Below are 22,513 nucleotides of genomic sequence, written 5' to 3' on the forward strand. Positions count from 1 at the left end.
AATCAGCCCCTACAAATAGAGCTCTATGTCACCTAGATTGCCAGTTAGCCATAAAGTTAAACTATCAGCAGACCAAAGAAAGTACCTTTCATGTTGTAATCGTTTTGAACAAATACCATGTCCCCTTTGAAAAATATGTTTTGGTCATCTTTCCAAATTGCTTTCCAAATTTGTGACACTACGGTCAACACCACAGATTATCACGCAATGTGCTTTTTCTGCTGGGGTCCTCCAGGATTTGGGTCTAGTAATTCATCTAGAAGCGATGAAATGAGAGGTCATACATGTGGAATCAGCATTCCTCTGCAAAGGAACTATTTCAGAAGGTGTCACTACAGGTTATTTGGGCACAGAAAGACTCATCTCTGCAGATGGTCGATGGGCCAGATTCCTGTGGTTGCTGTTAACACATTACCACAAATTTAGTGGCTTAAAATAACATAAATTTATGATTCTGCAGTCCTGGAAGTCTCACTGTGCTAAATTAAGGTGTCAACAGTGCCACATTCCTTTAGTGGAAACTTTCTTTCCTTGCCTTTTCCAGCTCCGGAGGTCACCTGCATTCCTTGGCATGAGGCCTTCTCCCTTCATCTTCAAAGCCAGTAGTGTAACGCTGGACTCAGACTCCTGGGCTCAAGGGATCCACCTATCTCAGCCTCCCAAGTAGCTGGGGCTACAGGTGTGCATCACTGTACTCAGCTTTGTCTGAATCTTTTTTGAGCTGGGTTTTCTTGAATTGCATCTAAAAGCGTACTATTGACAACCTTGTGATTAAGCAGAACTGAGTCTACAGTAGGTAGACTTTGTTGCTGACGTAAAACCTGACTCTTCAGTTGATTTGGTTTCTATTTTCTATGGAAAGTGAGAGCTTCTTGACAACCTAGAGTAATGAAAGAGAAATGTTCACTGGTCATGTCACCCCAAAATCACAAGCTAACTCTCCCCCGACAAAAATGCTAAAATGCTGAGGGTGGTGTTCTGCGAGTAAAGGGACCCAGACAGGTTATGGGTTATTATTTTTTTTTAATCAGCTTTGGGACAAAAGGTTGTTTAATATGGTTGTAGAAGCAGCTCAAGTATGCGTACTCTGAACAGGAAATGAGTCCTTCCTGTTGCTTCTTCTAGCACTGTTTATTCTAGATTGCCAACTGAAATATCTATTCTACTTTAAAAAAATTTGAGCATAGGGTACCTCTGGCCTTGTTTGTAGAGTGCATCTAGCAGATTAAAACCGTGACTCTTTGACTTACTTGGTAAAAGTGAGTCCAGTTTAAATCTCAAATGAACTTTTTTTTTTTGGCCTTTTACGAGTACTCTAGTTTTTTCTGCAGAGTTATTGTTTTACATAAAGGTCAAATTCATTGAGGATCTAGCATTTCAGTGTGTTATCTGGAACACACTGGGAACCTCTTAAAGCAGTGGAATTTTCCACGTCCGGAACATTGAAAGGAAATATAGCTTCCTTCAGTGGTTTAGGGCAATTCAATATAGCATCCTCATCCACCTAAATTCTTACCCAGGACTGTGTAAGAAAAAGTTTTGTTTCCTTCTCAAGCAATTTCAAGCAGTACCAAGCGGTTTCAAAAAGAGTTTATGCTGGAGATGAAGTGAGATGGTGGGGAGAGGAGAATTTTAAGTCCCACACCTAGTTTGCCCGAAAGGCCCTAAACCTAGCAAGTTGGATGTACATAGTATCTTGCCATTCAATAACTGAACTAGCAATGACAGATACATAGAGTAGATATACACTGTCTACTGTGTGTGCGTGAGAGAGAGAGAGAGGGATACACAGAGGAGAGCGTTGTTCACCATGAACTCACGGTTTTGTAGAATACAATCAAAAACAACACAGGTAAAGAGAGAGGGTTGTGAGAAGGGATGATTAATTCTGCCTCTGGGAGTCTGGAAAGACTTCACATAAATACTGACATTTGATTGGAGTTTTGAAGAATGGATAAGAGTGTACTAGGCAGATGAGGAATACTAAAAGAAGTAGGATTGAGGAATGCTGGGTGGATGTAGGAGCACATGATACAGAAATCTGGACCGTCATATGAAGGACTATGAGTGATACGGCATCATACATACTCTCGTAGCATACAGTAAAGGTGTTAGTTTGAAAACCATTCCTAGGTTGTCTGGAATTTTTGATATAAATTCCAAGAATTCCAGAAGCTGCTGGGCTACATGTGAATCAAAATGAATGTTTTGGGGAAAGTCACTGTTACTAAAATGTGGGCATGTTTGATGATATCTTAAGGTCAAAGGAAAGCACAGTCACCCTCTCTTTAAGTCAGAAAAGATTCAAAAGAATTGACTTGTATTCTTGAGTTTATTCTTTTTTTTTTAGACAGAGTCTCGCTCTGTTGCCCGGGCTAGAGTGCCGTGGCGTCAGCCTAGCTCACAGCAACCTCAAACTCCCGGGCTAAAGCGATCCTCCTGCCTCAGCCTCCCGAGTAGCTGGGACTACAGGCATGTGCCACCATGCCTGACTAATTTTTTCTATATATTTTTAGCTGTCCGGATCATTTCTTTCTATTTTTAGTAGAGATGGGGTCTCGCTCTTGCTCAGGCTGGTCTCGAACTCTTGAGTTTATTCTGCAATGTAAATTCAGCTAACATGATTAATAAAAAACCAGTTATTTTGTCTTGCTTTGAGATTTTTGGGTAGTGTCCAATTAGTACAAGTTAATTTACATAGTGGAAAACAACTCTTAAGAGTTCTTCGCTGTTTTTTTGCAAACTAGTCTTTGTTTCCCCAGTGCCACATCCTAAACAGGCAAACAATTATCTGTTGACTCCAACAGTACCTGGAAACTTCATTTTCTTCCAGGAATATTGCAGGAAGCAGCAAATCCCAAAGCCCGAATTATGTAGTTTCCAGTCAAGGCATTTGGAATTTCTGATAGGCATATTAAATAATTTTTCTGTTCTACTCAAGGAAGTGCCTAACACTGTTTAAAAAACCCACAACACAACAAACCCAGAAGGCTCGTAAAGATGATTCACGGCATTTATATATTCCATCCAGTACAAGGACTTAAAAGAACGTTAAGCGAACCCTTGGCTGATTTAACACACTTCCCAACGCTTAGCCATTTGAAAGAGTCGTGCTGGGTTTCAGTGTCTTCGAATAGCACCACCAAAGCAAAAACAATCCGTTCCTTAAAAGATGCAAGTTTCCTCCTGCTTTTGACAAAAAAAAAAAAAAAAAAAAAAAAAACTTCAGGAGAAAAGCAGGCAAGCAAAAACCTTACGTGGAGAGCAAATCTTAAAACGAAAAGGAGCCCTGATCATCGGCGGCCTTGGCCAGCCCGCGCAGAGCCCGCAGCACGGGCGGCTTCGAGGGGAACCTCAATGTCACCCGGTCCGGGCGGCGACGGCGGGCAGAGAGCTGCGGCAGTCCGTGCACGCGCGCGGCGGGCCCGGCGTCCCCAGGCGCGCGGGGGACAGAGCCGGGGCCCGGGGTTCCCACTTCAGGGCGGCCTCGTTCTTCAGCCCGGCGCTCCCAAACCCAGGAGGCCGCGGTGCGGGCCTCCCCTCCTCCCCGCAAGCCGCAGGCGCACAGGGCACCGCGGCCTCCGGGGAGGCGCCACCACACCCCAGCCTGACGCAGCCGCCACCCGCCCGCTTCTGGGGGTGCGGAGCGGGGAGGGCTGCGCGGACTCCAGGAATCTTCCGAAGGGCGGGGGCAGAGGAAGGGGCCGCTCTAGCTACGCCTTCGAAACAGCGCTCCTTGTTCTCGATGGTCCCCGCGCGGCCGTCTTCTCGCGCGACACTTCCGGTTCCTCTTAAAGGCCCCCCACGCCGTGCGGCGCTGCGCGTGAGAGGAAGGTATAAAAGGGAGCCAGAGGGCGGGACCGAGGAGGAAGGTGGGGGGGGGGAGGAAAAAAAAAAAAAACTAGCGGGAGAGGGGGCGGGCGAGGCGCAAAGGGCGCGCTCTCGCGTCACGTGACCGGGACGCGCCGTTCTTCCGTCGGCCATTTTAGGTGGTCCGCGGCGGCGCCATTAAAGCGAGGAGGAGGCAAGAGCGGCCGCCGCTGCTTCTTATTCTTTTTCAGTGCAGCGGGAGAGAGCGGGAGTGTGCGCCGCGCGAGAGTGGGAGGCGAGGGGGGCAGGCCAGGCAGGGGCGCAGGAGCCTTTGCAGCCACGCGCGCGCCTTCTCCGTCTTGTGTGCTTCGCGAGGTAGAGCGGGCGCGCGGCGGCGGCGGGGATTACTTCGCTGCTAGTTTCGGTTCGCGGCAGCGGCGGGTGTCGTCTCGGCGGCGGCGGCGGAGCAGTAGCGCTATGTCGGAGGAGCAGTTCGGCGGGGACGGGGCGGCGGCGGCGGCAACGGCGGCGGTAGGCGGCTCGGCGGGCGAGCAGGAGGGAGCCATGGTGGCGGCGGCACAGGGGGCAGCGGCGGCGGCGGGAAGCGGAGCCGGGACCGGGGGCGGAACAGCGACCGGAGGCACCGAAGGAGGCAGCGCCGAGTCGGAAGGGGCGAAGATCGACGCCAGTAAGAACGAGGAGGATGAAGGGTGAGTAAGGGGCGGCCCGGGATAGTGAGGCCCGACTAGTCCCCTCCTCCTTACGCCCCGCCATTGGGCCTCGTTCCCGCTCTCCGCCCGCCCTCCGGGCCGCGGTGCAGCCTCCTCGCACCGGTCTGCCCTCTCCGTTGGGCTGCTCGGGGCCGTGAACATTTCCTCCTTCCCCTCCCTGCTTGTCGCCCCCTCCCCCATCACACACGTTTCCACCTTTAGCCGTCACCATGCTGCTCCCCGGCCCGCCCTCCTTTCCTCCCTCGCCGCGGGTCTCCTCCCACCGACTTAGCCGCCAGGATTTTTTCCCGCCTGTCGAGGGGGTACCGTTTTTCTTTTCCCTCTGTCCCCTTCCTTCGCGTTTTTCTAACGTCTTGCGCATAACATGCAAACATTAACGGAAGCCTTTCTGTGTAGATGATTAAGGTTTGCTCGTTGCTTCTCCACCATCCCGAGATGATGTGATTGTTTATAAGCACATGTTTTGGGGAACGCGTAGGCCGGCCACCTCTGCTCCCGCGTCGGCTTCAGGCCGCGTGTTTTCTAGCATTTTGGAGAAGTTTCGCTTTAGGACTCGGTCGTTTTCTCCAGCATGCACGGTGGCTTGCTCGCGTAGGCCTGCGGACCCAGTCGGGCCTGGTGAAATGCCAGCGTCTCCTGTGGGTGCGCTAGTTTTGCTCCGCGGGCTCCCGCTAAGTTCCTGGTCGGTGGGGCCTGCACTTGACTGGAGCTGCTCCTGCCTCGGGCCTGCTGGCGGCCCTTCCCCCACCGCGCTGAGTTATTCTAACCGCGCACCCTTTTCGCGCCCTGAGCTATTGGGTTCCCCAAGTGTTTACAGATTGTGCTCTTACCGTTTATGTACGACTTACGTTTTTTTTTGCTCCATCCCCTTATTTTCTCGTGCCCAGGATCCTTTTTTGGTCTTTTCATTTCTCCTTCCCGCCCTCTCACCCACTAAAGGAGGCCCACCCGCCCTCTTTTCCTAAAACGAACAAATCCTGTAATGTGCTATGGGATAATTTTTTTTTTTCTTGCAGGTTTTTGAGTACTAACTTGCTTCCTCTAGTTGGAGTAACAGTTGCATAAACTACCTAAAGCTGCACTGAATACATTAAAATGTAGCCTTTGAGAACAGGAGCATAACAGGAGTTAGCAGGAGGGACTAAATCGGGGTTCTTGGTTGGATTTTCTTAACGCCCGTTATTGACTGATGATCTTAGGTTGACACTTCCATTCGTTTTTGTAATGGGTGTGTGTGTGAATTTTTCTCACTATAACGAGAAAGGTGTTGGCAGAAGGTAAAAACAAAGTGTCGCTCTAACCCAGTATTAGAAAACACGATTTTCTTTACTGGAAAGAGCACAGGATTTGGTGGGGGAAGGAGGGTGGAGAGCTCTTTGGAATATAGGAGTTAACAGTCCCAGCCCAGGCAGACTCTTGTTAGGCAGTTTTGCTGATTGTACTGGCTTGGGGGAGTGGAGGTGAGAGGGGAAACGAACTTTTCTGAATTAAACAGAACTAATCTTGAATCGTGTATAGCATCATTTGAGAAAGGAATATGTTAAATATTTGGAAACTTAAAGCCTTTAACATTTTGGTTTTTGTTTTCTGAATTCTGTTCTTTGGACAGAGGCACCAAAATGATTAATTGTATAACTTGCTGTTTGGGTCAGGCTTTCAATTAGCCCTGAGTTTTCAAATCACAAAGCAGCTGCCTTTGTAGTTATCTACTGTTGAACTGAAGTGTAAATGAATTAAAGTTTTTAACCCTAACAATGTCAAAAACTAAAACTAGAATTTTGATTGGTTGCTGTACCGGTTGTTAATTCCCTAGCCATTCAAACTCCTCCCCACGACACTCTGAAGCAGCGACGGCACAGCGGGAAGAATGGTAAAACTTTTACATTTTATTTCTGTATTATAAAGGTTTCAGTAGTCATAACATGCAGAGGCTGTGTATTGCCTAGTTGCCCACTGATCCCCAGGAAATTCTAGACGTCAGTACAGAAGGATGTCTTGTGCCTGGGGTATAAAACCTTTTTAGACGTCGTGTGTAATCTTTGGGCAAAATTGATGCCTTTACATGGTATTTGGTCTGTGGTAATGCATGTAATTGCAGTTTGGCCAATTTAAGCTAAATATCATTAGTAATGATATTTTTATATCTGGGCAAGAAGAAATACTGTAATTTTCATGTATTTTTGTTAATATGAAAAATATTTTTGTTGGAATTCTTAAGTTTAATGCTAAACATTAAGACTGCTTGATATGAAATATTGTGTGTTTAAAGTGTCTTGCATGTTATACTCAAATATTCTGGCAATGTCAAAAGTAAAACAGTTCTTTAAGTAGTACTGTGTGTATTATGCAAAAATGTTTCTTTTTATCACCAACCATATTTGTAAATACACCTTTAATAAGAATTGGTATGTACCATTCAGAGGTGGGCTAATGTGGCTGTCCACTACAGCTCTTACCAGATTTTTTATTTTCAGTGTGATTTGGCTGGACTATTAATTACAGTTGGTTGACATGTATTCAAAATTGCATGACTTCTCTTTGGAGGCTGGTAGGTTGAGTATTCTTTTTATGCATCCTTTCCCTTCCCCTCAATGTCAATCGTTCTGATTTTAGGATCATATTTGAATTTTCAGGGCTTTATATCCACCAACACTGGAGATGAGAGGGCCAGTAATTTGCAGATAGTTGCCTTACATCTGTACAAACTACATTCTGTGTTAAGATCCTGTTAAGGAGCCTTTTTGGGATAATATTTACATTTTACAAAAGATTTACTTATTGTATTCTCATCCTCTGAAATCTGTCCAGTTTTAGATTGTAGGAAAAGTAGATTGGAAACAACAGGCAAAAGGAAAAACAAAAAGGAAAAAAGGTTGACTGGGGTCAGAGTTCGACGTACAGAATAAAAGTGTTTAGATGAACATTATTCCATTTGGGGACTAGTGGGCCCTGATAGTTCAGTTTCATTGCTAGCTGATGATGGCCCATTAAGATTAAACTATAACTGTATCTCTTTCTCCGTTACATATTTTCACTCTTATGTAAGTAAGTGTTTTCAGTAATTAGAAATGACATAAACTTTTATTTTTAAAAGTCATTGTTTTGACTCTTAAAGTAATTAACCTTGCCCTGCTACCTAAAACTATAATTTTACGACTTTTATGGGTGACCTCTTAATGAGGAAAGAACAAATAAATGTTCACAGTTAATGAACATTTTAGATTATGACCAATTGCCATTCACTGAGAATAAGATTTTACTGAGGTTCATTTTAAGTGACAGTTATAAATAATGTAGTTCTCATTTTTAAGGTCTAATATTTGACTTTTTTTTTTTTTTAACTGCCCAGTCATGCAGCTTCATCTTATTCCAGATACTGTTTTCCTTTTTGGGGAAACAAAACAAAACACGTCAAAACCTTTAAATCTTTTTGGTGTCTGCACTTGCCACTCCAGTTCCTTTCTCTGTCTCCCATTTTGAGGGATTTTGGGTGACAGTTTTATAATATAGTCTCAATAATGAGGATAAGACTGGTCAGTAGATATAAAATCATCTAAATTTAATTTCTTAAACAATTCTGGGTGCATTTCCTTCTACAGGTCTTATTTGAGAATAAAGTGATTATAATTTCGTCCTAAAATACTTTAATAATTAATTTGTTTTAGACAGTTTTTCCTTTTGCATGTAAGAAATGAAGAGCTATTTTTAGGAAGGCATCCCTGTTGTACCTCTGAATGTTGCTACAGTATACCATGGTGCTTTAGAATAAGTATTTATTTCCATAGTAAAATGCCTTCCTGAGTTCATCTTGATTTACTCTTTCCAACATTAATATCCCTAGTTTTTATTTCTAGGCAATTGCATTAGAATTTCCTATTTTGCTTTGTGGTGTGAATTCATTCTGTTCTCTGCAGTGCTGCAGTTCTTTGGGGGTAGGTACTTTAAAATTAGCGTCTGGCCATGTAGCAAGCCACCTGGGTGCAGTGTTTTTAAAATTTAAAGATCGGCGGGAAACTAGAATGTTGTGTTAGCTTCCAGATAGTTTTACAAGGTAGGTACATTGACTTTCCTGCATTGGATTGAGTAGGAAGCAAAATAGTCCCATTCACTTAATATGCCAAAGTACAGCAATACTTCTGTAACAGGACAGTAGATCTGGTCTCAAGTGACTGGTAGTATATAAACTCAAGTGTGATTTTTCCTATATGGGAATTAAGTATGGGCTCACATTTTTTTGTTTCAAATATTTGCAATTATAATCTATACTCTAGTGTTTTGGAGCAATCTGAATATTATTTGCTTTGTGAAATAATTACTTCTAGAGCAGTCTCATGCCAAATCACTGGCCTTTGATACAGTAAAGTTGGGTTTATTTAAATAGTAAAGTTTATAATTTGTTAGCATTCTTTGGAACCTTTGACATGTTTCCAGGGTTAAAATTGCAGAAATTGATGCCTCCAAATCTTGATGATGAACATTTAAGGAAGGAGTATTCATTTCATTTTAAATTGTCATCTGTCCTTCTAAGTTTGGAATTGGACCATGTCATTTAAGTTTTTCAGGGCTCTCTGAGATAGACATACTTGTCTTAAACCTGAGGGTTTTTTTTCCCCCTCAAGCTGTGTTACTCCTTCGATAAACTCAAGTGTGTTTTTTTGCTCTTGCCTGTGTACTCTATCATCTGTAAGGCTGCCCTAATACAAGAACATTGTGAGTCTGTTTCAGTTTGTGCTGTATGGCCAACCAGAAGGATGATTAGTTTTAGCCTTCAAGTGATAATACACACCATGCTTGAAAGCATTTAAAAAGGAATAGAATAATAACTTTTTCCCATTCCACTTACACCTGTGCACCTCAGGTGTGTGCACATTAACAAATGGAAAGAAGCATAACTTCTGTTAGTCCGAGTTTGATTTGACTTTAGTTCTGCTTCAGCGTTTTAGTAGCTAGGGCTCTGACCTGGATGCTGTAAGTGTGGGATCTGTTTCTGTTGCTTCACCTCCAACAGTGTGGTTTCAGGTAATACAACATGTTTGTTACTTGGTTTGCTGACTATGTGTTGGAAACAGTGCTCACCACAGGAAGATTGACTACATAGCCTGCTTTCATAGCTTGTGTGTATTTATCCAGTGCCCTAATAGTTGATACTGCCAGTGATTTACTCCTGTGGAGTAAAGGTAAGCATGTTTTAGTTTCTGGAGTATTCTCTTATATGTTGGAGCTAGGTATTTAAGAGTGGGGGAGGGGAGGGAAGACTTGCCAAACTATTTACCGGCAGTGTTTGGCCAATAATCAAGATTGATAATTTTAAGTATCGGGTCTTGCACTGTAAACTCCTGCTTATCTAGACTTGAGACCGCCACAGAGCTAGGAACTCTATTCCTCCCTTTAGTTTTATGAACAAGATAGGTGAAATTATGAGCAAATACACTCAAGAAGCAACCAACAGACAATGTCATGGAATGAATCTCCTGCAAATTTTCCCTTACATTTTTGAAAAGTAGTGTGATCTTAAAGCATTGAAAGACTCTAAAAATTAAGAAAGGTAAATTATTTTCTGATAGTAGAAAACAAATTGTTAATTTGTAGTAATCTCAGTTAACCAGAACCTTAACCTCTAGGTTAAGGAAACACCATTCCTTAACCTCTAGGTAAATGGGAGTTTACCTTATAAAGCTGATCGAGAGTTTTGTTTAAAAAGTAAAAATACAAGATGTCATGCTTCCTTGTAATGAAATGAAAAAAAGGGAAATGTTGGGTTAAGCATTTAAAGTTTATTTTTTAAAACTGCCATAGTTAGTTTATTAGATGTCACATACTTTCAACTGAGTTATCTTTTCTGTAGCCAATTTAGGTTTATTCCAAAGTATGCAGTAATGAGATTTTAATATAGAGCGATTAATCTTGCTTTGAAAATGTTTGCTCTATTGTACATTAGTCGTGAATAAAAATAGGATTTCTTTTCACACTTACCTTGAAAATGTCATCTTAACATATATAGAAAGCTGGGGGAGGAATACCTATTCTTTAATAATGGGAAAATAACACTGGAATTTATATTTTTATTGACTATAAAGGATTTTGGGGGAGAATTTGTTTATTGGCCAACCTAAATGTCTTACTTTTAAATAGTTAAAAAGTAGTTTTCATGTATGTATACCAGATCAGATCTTAAAAGGCTGATTATTTTTTGAACTTCTTAAAAGTTTGTCAGGATATCTCCAAGGGTAGTTTTCTAACAAATTCTAAAATAACTGCCTGACCATGTGACATTATCTAGTTGCAAAGTAATCCCCCCCATAGGTAACTAGTGATAAAACTAAAATAAATCTATAATTTCTAAAGAAAAGTGATTATATCTTATGTGCTGGGGAGACTTCATTAAAGTTTGTCATCTTATGATTTTAAAAGAATAATTAACAATGGGTAAAATGCCAGACCAATTAAGGATTAATGTTGTGCTGAGTTACATTACTCTAAAAGGTGACAGTGATTGATTGGTTATGTTTCATACCTGAAATGTATATCAGGTGGACATTCTGTTGTATCTTTTAAAACTGTCAGAACTTGTTATGAAGCCACATGTTAATTAAGATCATGAGTTGTTAGGAAGTGTTTCAAGTTATGGAGTGCTTTTTTTTTTTTTTTAAAGAATATTATTCCAAAATTGAGAGGAAATGTAATGGTGTTTAACATTTTATCTTGTATAAGCTGTTTCACAGAAAGGCTTTACTAAGGGGAATATCTTTAAATAAAATACCAAAAAAGATTTGAGAATGTTAAACCTAGTGACCTCAATAGTCCAAATAAGTTTATTAATGGGGAAAAAAAAGGATTATTAAATCAGAATATTTTCTACCATATGGACATTGTTCCATATGTATTGCCTTTTATATTTTAAATTATTCTGTACTAAAATTACTGGCATATATGTAGAGTAGATGAAATTTCTAGGTTATTTTAAGCCTGCAGCATTGAAAATAATCTTAGGATCCATTTATATAAAATTCATCCTGGCCTTTTATCTTCCCTTTTTTGCTGGAAAGTTTATAAATCCTATGCAGTTTAAAAAAAAAGTCCATTGAGTAAATGAAAATGTTGCTTTATTAAGTTTAGATTGTGCTTTGCCACTTCAAAACAGTAGCTTATTTTTACTGGGCACTTAAAATGTGTCAGACTGTTCTATGCCCTTTAAGTGTATTAACTCATTTAATCCTCACTGCAGATATCTGAGGTGGGCTCTTTTTACAGATGGGGAAACAATCTTGGGAATTTTTTTTTTTTTTTTTTACTTTGGGTCATACAGTTAGTAAGTGGCAGGTGTGGGATTTAAACCCAGGCAGTTTGACTTTATTGCCTCTAAAGTTAGTTGCGTTGAAAGGTGATAAAGTATCCCACAAAACAGCCTAAATTCCTGAATGACACTGCATAGCATTTGGGTAGTCATCTGCACTGAGTTGTATAACTTTATGCTTGTCATTTAATTTTATAATTCTGTGTAGTATCAGTGTGAAAGCAGAGATTTCTACCGTTGAGTAGGTATTTTATGTTGAATACTGTAGTCAGCCTTTTGGGTGCTGAATATTTAGTTCATAGCTAGGATTAAGAAATTAATGTTGCTAATAAAATAATATGGATGAGGTACTACATTTTAATTGACATTTATTCACGTATAACTAAAGGTCAAGTTTTAAACTTACATTGCAGCATTAGGGGTCGTTCTTGTTGCTGCTTGAATAAGTCTTGGTAGTTTTAATGTGGCTGCTTAGGGTGTTTCTGAAGTTCTGTCTCTACTTCATTGGCAAGTGTGCATCTGTGCAGGATGACGGCAACTGGAAAGTCAGTCTTTGTATTCAAGGCAACAGATAATCTGGACAGACAATAGGTGTTGGTGCTTTAAGCAAGATACAGTCATAGAAAATATAGGTAATTTAAATTGGTACTATGCCATCTCAATTTGAATGAGATAGAGCATGCCAACATTCTAGGGAGGCTGAACTAAGTGTCTATTTATTCATAATTAAGATAAACAGACCTTTCTCCCACTGCACTACACAGCTATAGCTTGCTGTGCCTACTGAATAAAGATGGAATGGATTTAACATGTTCCATTTAGCAAGGATGGAATGGATTTGGCACAGCGTGTTCATTGTAGCATATTCACCTATCTGGTTATCAGTTGGTCAGCAACCTTCTTAATTAGAACGGAAGAAAAAGCCAGAGTGCTTTTGGGCTGCCAAAATATTAATTAACATTTGTCTCAAAGAGCCACTTGGGCTGTTCTTAAACTATTTACTTTTATCTGTCATAAAATTTGGAAAGTTTGAGAGCTGGCTATTTGCTCCACAAAAGAGAAAAGGAGACATTTTAGAACAACTGGTGATTAATCTGGCAAAAATGAAAAGTAGAACTTGTGAAGAAATGAGATATACTTGGTGTGTTAGTAAATAGCTCTTTAATTTCAGAAGACCCTCTGGGCATAATATATCCGTGATTACTGACCTATAGAGTATTAAATCGTGGTTACTGTATTTGAAGTTTAAGAAGGCAGAAGAGAGTGTGTGATGTGTTAGAAAAAAAATCATTCCGAATAGTTGAAGGCTAAACACTTGGGGAAGGATTAGGGAAGGTGCACAGTGCTGTAAGGAAGGTGGTGTACATGGCTTCTTACTTTCTCTGAAGGCGCTGGATAGCTAGGGTGTTACTACATATTTTGTTCTAGTTTTTTGAGAACTAGTAATCACTGTACAAAATATGCAAAAATGCAGTTGACCAGAGTACTTAATATTCTGGATAAATGGGATTTGATAAGTAGTTTAGGAAGGGGAGCATCTTCAGTGAGCCCTTACAGCCATGAGGCAGACACATTCAACAACATCCATAATAAAGACTATGCTCAAGGTGGGGAGTTTCTTAGCACTTACCTGGATCTGTTGATTAATTAGTATGCTTATGTGATTAAGAAAATGTACTTCCTATCTGAAAAACATTTGAGGCTTGTGAATACTAATGGAACATGCCTCATTGTTGGTGTTTTATTTCTTTGTAATTGTTTTGTTTCTTAATTTTAAATTCAGGACACTTTCCCAACATAAACATTGCTTTGGTTAAATAAAATCAAAACTAGTTCTGTCTCTATATATCTGATGAATAGGTCAGACAGAATTTTCTTACCTTTGAACTTTAGCTTTTTAAAATAAGGCTTTTGTTATAACTGTTCTTTTCAGGCTGAAATAATTTCAAACTGTTCAATTATTGATGGTAAATTTCTGTAATAATAGAAATGGTAACAATAGTTAAATCTCAACTTAATTGAAGTTGTTTCTGTTCTAGAACTTGGCCATGGACATCTGAGCAAGAGGTCATTGTTTTATAGTCAATTCTCTTTCTCATTAAAAAGATAGTGTCCTCTTTACCTTGAAAGAATGAATGTTGGTAATGAACTTTCATCTGTGAAGGAAGTACTCTTGACCTTTAGGTTAAATAAGGTGTTTATAGCAAATTATGTAAATAAGGCTTATATCTTAGAAGGTACATTATTCAAATGAAAGAAAATGTATATTATCGAGAAAATAATCCAAAATTTTTCCATGGAATTGGCAATAAGTAAACATTTAAAATACCTACACAAAACATTATGGGCGTGTTTGTTATGGTCATTTGATTATAAAATACCAAAAGGGTTTTATGAGTGTTACTTCATGAGTAAGTCCTGAAAATTAAGCATATGAAAGGCCCAGCTCTAGACTACTGTACAATCTGAAAATCTAACCTGAAAGGGGAAATACAGTATATGTCTAAAGTAAGATTTCTTTTGCACTAAAAGTTAGCTTTGTCATTAGAAGTAAAACAAGTCTGGTAAAACACTGTAGTAAGATCAGTAGCACCTCAGTTAATCAGGCATCTTCTAGGAGAAGTAAGATCTTAAAGGGACAATTAATTGGCTTCGTAATACAAGAATGGGCCTTGGTGGCAATATCCTAAAAGCCCACAAGATGGGGCTGTTTCCTAATGAAAGGCCTTTAATTTCTTTCCAGAGCTGTAAATTAGTACCACGTCCCCATCCCTACTCAAGACCCACCCTCAGTTATAAAGATGAGAATATGTTGAGGGAGCTTGATTTTATTCTCATGGTGAGATATTTAGCCATCACATAACAAATTCTGACAGTTATCTCTTAAAATAAAAATCTACAGTCCTGTCACTTTAAAGAGTAGGAGGTAGGTACAGGGTAGCCCCTTTTGGTGGGGGGAGGAAGGGATGGGCAACAGGAGCAGATTTGAAAGGGATCACAGCTGCCAGAGCTGAGCTTTCTGGCATTTTGCTGTAATAATGTCAATGAGACTTCATCTTAAAATATTTTTTTTTTATTTTGAGTGTATATATTTGGTTTTAAAGTGTCTTGGTGGTTTTCTACTTACCACCTGCCACTTTTAGCATTTTAAAGCCTTCAGTATTTTGTTGCTGGTTAACTGAGGTTCTACTGTAAATAAATTGTTCTACTAATGTAAATAAAAAGTTAATTAGTGGGTTGTGCTTCAATGGATAATTTTCACTAAATTGTTTACATTACGGATTACTTTTGTCTTTACTAAGGAGTCTTAGCACATCAAAAAAGTTGATTCACAACTTAATTGTGGCACAGAATTTTCCAAATTTTCCATTTGATGTGTTAAGTAATTTTGTTAATGAGAAAACTGTTCAAAGTAGAAAAGGAGCTTCAGCATAGACATGATGCTGGTTGCTGTGATCAGTGGGGACTTCATAGCTTTTTGACAAGTTTAATGAAGATTTGGAAGAGAAACTTGAAGCTAAGATTCTGTTTTTTGTTGTTAACAATGTTTAACTTGTAACTTAAGAAAAACTAAATGTACAGTATTTTTACTTTGGGTACATATTTGTCTTTTTAGCAAGTTGGAAGACTTAATTTGCTGCTGGCTCACTATTGTAATTATTCAGGAGCAGCAGTGATAAGCAAAACCTTCTGGAATAGGTTCTTGATGTGTGGTTATGTAGGAAGAATGCCATTTTAATGTACTGCCCAGTAAATTGGTGCAGTTTGGAAAAGGTGTGTTATTGATATGGATGATATTTAAGGTAAAGTTTAAAATATTTTTTTTAGCATTTTAATATTGCTTTTTGTCTTTACAGGAAAATGTTTATAGGAGGCCTTAGCTGGGACACTACAAAGAAAGATCTGAAGGACTACTTTTCCAAATTTGGTGAAGTTGTAGACTGCACTCTGAAGTTAGATCCTATCACAGGGCGATCAAGGGGTTTTGGCTTTGTGCTATTTAAAGAGTCGGAGAGTGTAGATAAGGTAGTGTGTTATGTGTTCTGATCAGTTAATATAAAATGCTAAAACACGGATAGTGTGCTACAATGACTTTGCCCATTTGTGGTTCCCCTTTTGCGAGTATAGAAAGGAAGAGAATACTAGTTCTAGCCAATACGTTTTAAAAGTGAGGCAGATTCAGGAATTGTTTTCTGCATAATTTGTGTGCCAGGCTCTACTAAACTTTAAAATTAACTTTAAAAATTACTGAGACTTAAAGATGCCTAATTAAAAGGATGTGTGGTAATAAGTTCACAGAAATATAGATTTTGAAATTTTTGCGAGGCAAGCAACTTTTGACCAAGTCATCATTTTGGTCCTGGGCTAAAGGGAAGTAGCAGCCATGTTTGTGTGTATTGCTGGCAGTTAAAGGAGATGGTTATCCCCCCTGCCCCTTCCGACACACACACCTTGCCGATCTTTAGATTTAAACACTGGCGTGTTAGTTGATGTTACGTCACCACGTGACTTGACAGTTTAATCTTGAGCCAGTCAGCATAGGCCTGGCATTAGCTATGTTTAACTAGTTATTTTTTAAGTAAGCTAATAGTCTAAACTTTAGTTAAGATATACATACTTAAAACGAAAACTTCAATTTCCTTAGGTCATGGATCAGAAAGAACATAAATTGAATGGGAAAGTGATTGATCCTAAAAGGGCCAAAGCAATGAAAACAAAAGAGCCGGTTAAAAAAATTTTTGTTGGTGGCCTTTCTCCAGATACACCTGAAGAGAAAATAAGGGAGTACTTTGGTGGTTTTGGTGAGGTATGTTATAAACGTTTTGACCCAGTTTATGTCAAAATTAGTGTGAATGTGATTGTCACATGAAGTGCACCCAGTGTCACTGAGTTTTTCAAAACTGTTAGGGCAGATTTTACGATCTGTTTTGGAATGAGGATATTGTAAATACTTTATCAGCAGGTCTTTCAAGGTTAGGTGGTTGCATTTGTCGAGTGCCCACGGTCTGTGAAGTATTGCTACGCACAGGAGACACCAGATGGAGTGGGCAGACATTCTTAGTTCAAGAAACTTACCAAGTTAGTAGAAGAAATAAAAATACAAATGCTATGAGGAAGAAATCCAGAATAAAAAGAAAATTGTTCAGAATAGGAAAGAAATGAATTAAGAATAGAGTGTAGTACCTTATCAATTTAAACACATTTAAGTGCAAATTTAATGAGACCGATTATAGGCTCATCAGTGAAATAGATATAGAGGCTTCCTTTATGAATTAATGATTTAAAGCTAGGTTGAGAAATTTGTGACCTTAGGCCCCAAGATGTAGCCTGCAGACTTTTTTTTTTTCCTTGATTAAAACAGACTACATGTTTTATTGTTAGTATTTAGGAATTGAAATACTGTCCACAAAAATCTGAGTTTCTAGCTTTTCTTAAATATTTGCAAGAACAAGCAGCATTGGAACTGCCGCTGCCTTCCTGCATGGCAGCGTCCCTGAGGCTGAGCAGGGCACGGACTCTCCTGTTTGCAGTAGTTCTCGCCACCCCTCTCTTCATTTTGTCCCAAATGCAACATTTTAATTCTGGTTTTTCTTAAAATCGACTGTTTTCTCCTTGTTCTTTGTGGGCATTTGAGTTGGTGACCCTTTAGTTAGGTAGCAAATGTCAGTACGTGGTGAAGCTCACTTTTGCAAATAGTTGTGAAGGGTTTAGATGGGGAATGGATGTTCTCATTTGAAGAATCCCTTTTAAAGGGTTCGAATAAAGAGGGAGAGACAGCTGATTAGAGCTTCAGGGCCAGATACATTCCTGCATTTTTTACCTACTCAACTTGTCCTTTTAATATTACTAAAATGCAAATTAGCACCTACCATATTAAAACTTGTTTTGTTGGTAACAGGTGGAATCCATAGAGCTCCCCATGGACAACAAGACCAATAAGAGGCGTGGATTCTGCTTTATTACCTTTAAGGAAGAAGAACCAGTGAAGAAGATAATGGAAAAGAAATACCACAATGTTGGTCTTAGTAAAGTAAGTTAAGCCTACATTTACTTACAGAGAAAACTATTAATAGCTATTGTAGGGAGTTTAATTTTCTAGCTTTCTGTAAAGGCATCAGTTCGCATGCTTCTGCTTTAAAGACATTTCGTTGGCTGCTTCTTTATCAATGGCATTGATCCACTTTTTTTGCTTTTATTGGGGAGCAAAAGGGATATATTTGTTGTTTTTAAGTGAATTTTCGTCTAGGCTTTTACCAGAATTTTTTTAGAGCATGACAAATAGAATGAAGTAATCATCTCTAGCAATACTACTTGGATATCATAAGTGATTATTCTTAAGTACTAATGACTGATTTAAGTGATAAACTGACTTTGAGGAGAGTATCAAATTAGCCAATTATTTAAGTACTATTGGCTATTCTGGTTATTCTAAACTTGAGTCAGTTTAATAACATAATTTTTCTCTTTTAGTGTGAAATAAAAGTAGCCATGTCAAAGGAACAGTATCAGCAGCAGCAGCAGTGGGGATCTAGAGGAGGATTTGCAGGAAGAGCTCGTGGAAGAGGTGGTGGTAAGCGAGAGCCTAAGTTTACTCTATCTTAAGCTTTTCTGCTTTTAAATTATCCTGAAGTAAAGATCTTTGCTGATCTTCTGACTTTAGTGAACCTATTAATGTGCTGCAGGCCCCAGTCAAAACTGGAACCAGGGATATAGTAACTATTGGAATCAAGGCTATGGCAACTATGGATATAACAGCCAAGGTTACGGTGGTTATGGAGGATATGACTACACTGGTTACAACAACTACTATGGATATGGTGATTATAGCAGTAAGTACTATACTTTTTATATTAACTGCTATTTGACATTTATTTTGTACAAATTTGGATAGGTAGAAAGGTTAGCGTAGCTTGGCCAAGTGCAAATGTCTTCAGGTTTCAAATTCCTGGAAACTTGAAACGGCAGCCATTTTGTTGCTAGTTGCTCCCAGCCTGTATCACATGCACACCATAAGGGCAGAGTGTATGTGTGTCGCTGGATGTGTTCGCTGGGCTTTTGTTTCTCTTGCATTTAAAAATTTTAAGCTTAGTTCAGATCTTGAAAGCTCAAGGTATTCTAAATGTCAATTCTTGGACCATCCAATAATCTTGGCATGATGTGTCTTATAAGAATTGAATATCACATGTTGCCAGTTAAAACAAATCGTATCCTCACTTTAGGATTATTGACATAGCAACTCATTTACGACAGATGTTGAGCTTGACAGAGCAAAAAACTTGAAATTTAGACATGGGAAGCCCTGACTTCATTGTGCAACTGGGATAGGTGTGTCACCCCTCCCCCCTCAATCTGTGGCAACTTCTAAGTTATCGGAGAAAGGGTTTTGCTGGAGGAGAGAGAGGTTGCATTGATTACATTGTTTTAAGTGGCGTTTCTTTTCCTTCCTTGGTTAGACCAGTTCTTGGAGTTACATTCTTTTCTTAGGTGACTAGGCCTGCTGCACAATAATAGGCTAACTAAAGTCAGAAGAAGGTCAGCAAAGATGGATTGGGTGAGATTGGGCCCTTTGCTTAGAAGGGCAGAGGTATGAAGCATTGATTGTGGTTGACAATCTCCTGTTCCAAATTTTAAGATGGTTTTTACCTGGTGGTTGTGAAAAGGTCAACTGTCCCTGCTTTGAAACTTGAAACCTTTAAACCGTAAGGGTCAGGGGATTATCTCCCATTTTATACAAGAGCTCAAGTAATCCACGTGTTCTGCGTGCCTGCCCTTGTAGGCACTCAGTAAGTTCCTTGTCAAACGATTGCTCGGGGTCAATTTTCACGCTTGGGAATTAAGATATCCTTAATTTTTTGACATTATTTAAAATTAGGTGTTGTTCTGGTTATTACTGTGTAACCACTACAGATCTGGTTCTAACACTTGTTTTATTTTAGACCAGCAGAGTGGTTATGGGAAAGTATCCAGGCGAGGTGGTCATCAAAATAGCTACAAACCATACTAAATTATTCCATTTGCAACTTATCCCTGACAGGTATGTTCTAAAAAAGTAGATTTTGTCATTTAAAATAGTAATTTATATAATCTTTTTGTATATAAAACAATGCTTAATATTATTTTAGAGTTTCACAGCACCCAGAAGTGCTTACCATATTATATAACATAGTGACTTTTCAAGATATGTAACACAGGTGCTTTTAAGCTTTTTGACTTTTTGTCCTATTATTAACAAGTCAGTAAAGTTAACAGGTAAAGTACTGCTAATGGGTACAAATTAAGGAATAGCTGCAAAAAAGTGTTGCCTACTAACTCTGACATTATACCTTGTTTGTACCCGCCAGCGGGAACTTCCTTGCAGGCCCTGTGTCGCGCTGACTTCACGATTCTCACAGGCCCGCTCAATGCGGACAGGGTACGAGATGCTCACGCTCTCGAATGCTGCCGTTTGGTATGGTCTCTTCCAACATCCTGTATCAGCATTATAAAATAAAATGGATACTTCAAGCTTTGCCTTCACTTATTTCTTTGCTTTTTAAAAACTATTTGTAATGTAATTTTAATGCATTTTTTACAGGCCCAGTAATGGTTAAATACGTCAGCTTACTGAATAATTTTAACTATTTATTCTTCTAAGGATACAGCTTGTCTCTGGATTTTCCAGTCTTAATTTTATATTTTATTAATCTATTTTAATGCTTGCTTTTCCCATTTATAGACGTTGTAGCAGTAATTGCAAGAAGTTCTTGAGCTGAATTCCTGTTGTGACAACTTCCTATATAATTATTTATAATAGATAACTTTTTCTTTTAGTTGTATAAAACTTGTGATGGACAAGAGATATGCTGATCCAATAAAATAAGTTTAAATAGTAGATGCTCTTGGGTCAAAATATCCGTTTACCAAATTGACCGACCTTTCAATGAGTTCTTTGGGTAACTACTTTGTTAAAGAACACTTGCGAAAGCATATCGCATCTTAAACGAGCGGTGCACATGTGGGTTTACAGCTCATGGACTCTACTGTTCAGCTTTAATTTTATAAAGCATATCACACGTTTAATGTTACACAGTATTTACATGTAGTGGAACATAGGGATAACTCAGTTGTATGTAAATTTTTGGTAAGTGTGGTAGCCTACCCAGAGTGACTTTTTCTTTCTTTCTGTCTCCAGGTGGTGAAGCAGTATTTTCCAATTTGAAGATTCATTTGAAGGTGGCTCCTGCCACCTGCTAATAGCAGTTCAAACTAAATTTTTTGTATCAAGTCCCCGAATGGAAGTATGACGTTGGGTCCCTCTGAAGTTTAATTCTGAGTTCTCATTAAAAGAAATTTGCTTTCATTGTTTTATTTCTTAATTGCTATGCTTCAGAATCAATTTGTGTTTTATGCCCTTCCCTCCCAGTATTGTAGAGCAAGTCTTGTGTTAAAAGCCCAGTGTGACAGTGTCATGATGTAGTAGTGTCTTACTGGTTTTTTAATAAATCCTTTTGTATAAAAATGTATTGGCTCTTTTATCATCAGAATAGGAAAAATTGAGGAATATTAAAAATTGTTTGTCATGGATTCAAGCTATTAGAAGCAAAGATTTGGAAAATAGTAAAAACCTTGTCAAAATTGAGGACATGGTTAAAATTGCAGTGAAATTTTAAATCCTTTCAGCAAAATCTAATTTTTGCCACAATGTGTCCTCCCTGTCGAAATCGGAAGTGAATTAATGTAGTCAATTTGTTTGTTCGTTGTTTTAATACTACTTCCTTATGTAGCCATTAAGATTTATATGAATATTTCCCCAAATGCTCAGTTTTTGCTTAATATGTATTGTGCTTTTTAGAACAAATATGGATAAATGTGCAAGAATTCTTTTGCACAAGTACGTAATGTTTTATGCTTCCATTAAATAAAAAATGAGGACTTAAAAATCTGTTAATTATAGAATTGCAGCTAAGCTCAGAGAGATTTTTAGAGCTGTGGTGGACTTATACTTTATAGATATTCAAGTATTGAGGGAGGATTAAAGAAATGTATACTGTGCTTACGTGTGTGTGCTTATTTGTTTTGATTTTACTTCCCCTTCAAAGTTTTAGGGTTTTTTTTTTTTTTTTGGTTAGAGCCTTAAAATACCCCAGACTAGGATTTGAAGGTGTACCTGGGAGTTTTGAGTTACTCTAAGAAAGTGTAGCTGGGAGTCTAAGTGATAGCATTAGGATTAAGTCCAAAATAGTTTTTCCTATCATTTGTTTTATCTGTGAATTTGTACAAATTGATAGATTTTGAGTTGGAAGGTTCTTGGTTTCTGTTGTTAGCATTCAGGGAATCGATACCCATCAACTTAAGATGGAAAATCCTTTTAGTTACTATTCAAGTGAAGTTTTAATATGTGTTCAGCCCTGCGTGGTAATTTAAGACTCCGTTTAGTCAGTTACTTCAAACCAGACTACTTAGAATAGTTAATTAGAAAAAAATAGTAAATGAGAAATGGTCTAATAGCTATATAGTAAAATGATCACCTTTTTTCTTTCGTGGAATTAAATTAATATCTGACAAGAATTTGCTCTCCAAGTAAGCAAACGTTTTAATTAGCAAAAATTAGTATTTAAGTTAAATTTTCATGGTGGCGATCTAAATTGAGGGCCTGCAGCCTATTTTTGTAAAAAATAATACTGCAGTACAGCTATGC

The 22,513-nt window shown here is 38.9% G+C and overlaps 1 protein-coding gene across 5 annotated transcripts; it reads left to right on the top strand.

Moving 5' to 3' along the window:
- The first annotated feature begins 3,949 nt into the window (after positions 1–3,949).
- Positions 3,950–22,075, top strand: HNRNPD (heterogeneous nuclear ribonucleoprotein D). 5 transcript variants are annotated; one of them, XR_011235273.1, is made up of 10 exons: positions 3,952–4,520; positions 6,355–6,411; positions 15,693–15,861; positions 16,481–16,642; positions 17,735–17,866; positions 18,307–18,406; positions 18,519–18,665; positions 19,773–19,870; positions 20,178–20,284; positions 21,008–21,126. XR_011235273.1 is itself a non-coding variant. In XM_069485428.1 (9 exons), the coding sequence occupies exons 1-8, from the start codon at positions 4,288–4,290 to the stop codon at positions 19,838–19,840; spliced, it is 1,068 nt and encodes a 355-aa protein (XP_069341529.1). In that variant the 5' UTR covers positions 3,952–4,287; the 3' UTR covers positions 19,841–19,870; positions 21,008–22,075. The 5 variants fall into 5 exon arrangements, 4 of the variants coding, with proteins under 4 accessions (XP_069341530.1, XP_069341529.1, XP_069341532.1 ...); XM_069485428.1 differs by lacking the exon at positions 20,178–20,284 and having other exon boundaries at positions 21,008–22,075; XM_069485429.1 differs by lacking the exons at positions 6,355–6,411; positions 20,178–20,284 and having other exon boundaries at positions 3,950–4,520; positions 21,008–22,075.
- The last annotated feature ends 438 nt before the right edge of the window (positions 22,076–22,513 follow it).

Source organism: Eulemur rufifrons, chromosome 13, assembly GCF_041146395.1.
Source record: "Eulemur rufifrons isolate Redbay chromosome 13, OSU_ERuf_1, whole genome shotgun sequence".
NCBI lineage: Eukaryota > Metazoa > Chordata > Mammalia > Primates > Lemuridae > Eulemur > Eulemur rufifrons.

Coding starts and splice junctions, on each gene's coding strand:
- HNRNPD (XM_069485428.1), top strand. CDS start 4,288: ATGTCGGAGGAGCAGTTCGGCGGGGACGGGGCGGCGGCGGCGGCAACG. Junction 15,862..16,480: donor AGTCGGAGAGTGTAGATAAG/GTAGTGTGTTAT, acceptor CAATTTCCTTAG/GTCATGGATCAGAAAGAACA. Junction 18,407..18,518: donor AGCTCGTGGAAGAGGTGGTG/GTAAGCGAGAGC, acceptor AATGTGCTGCAG/GCCCCAGTCAAAACTGGAAC.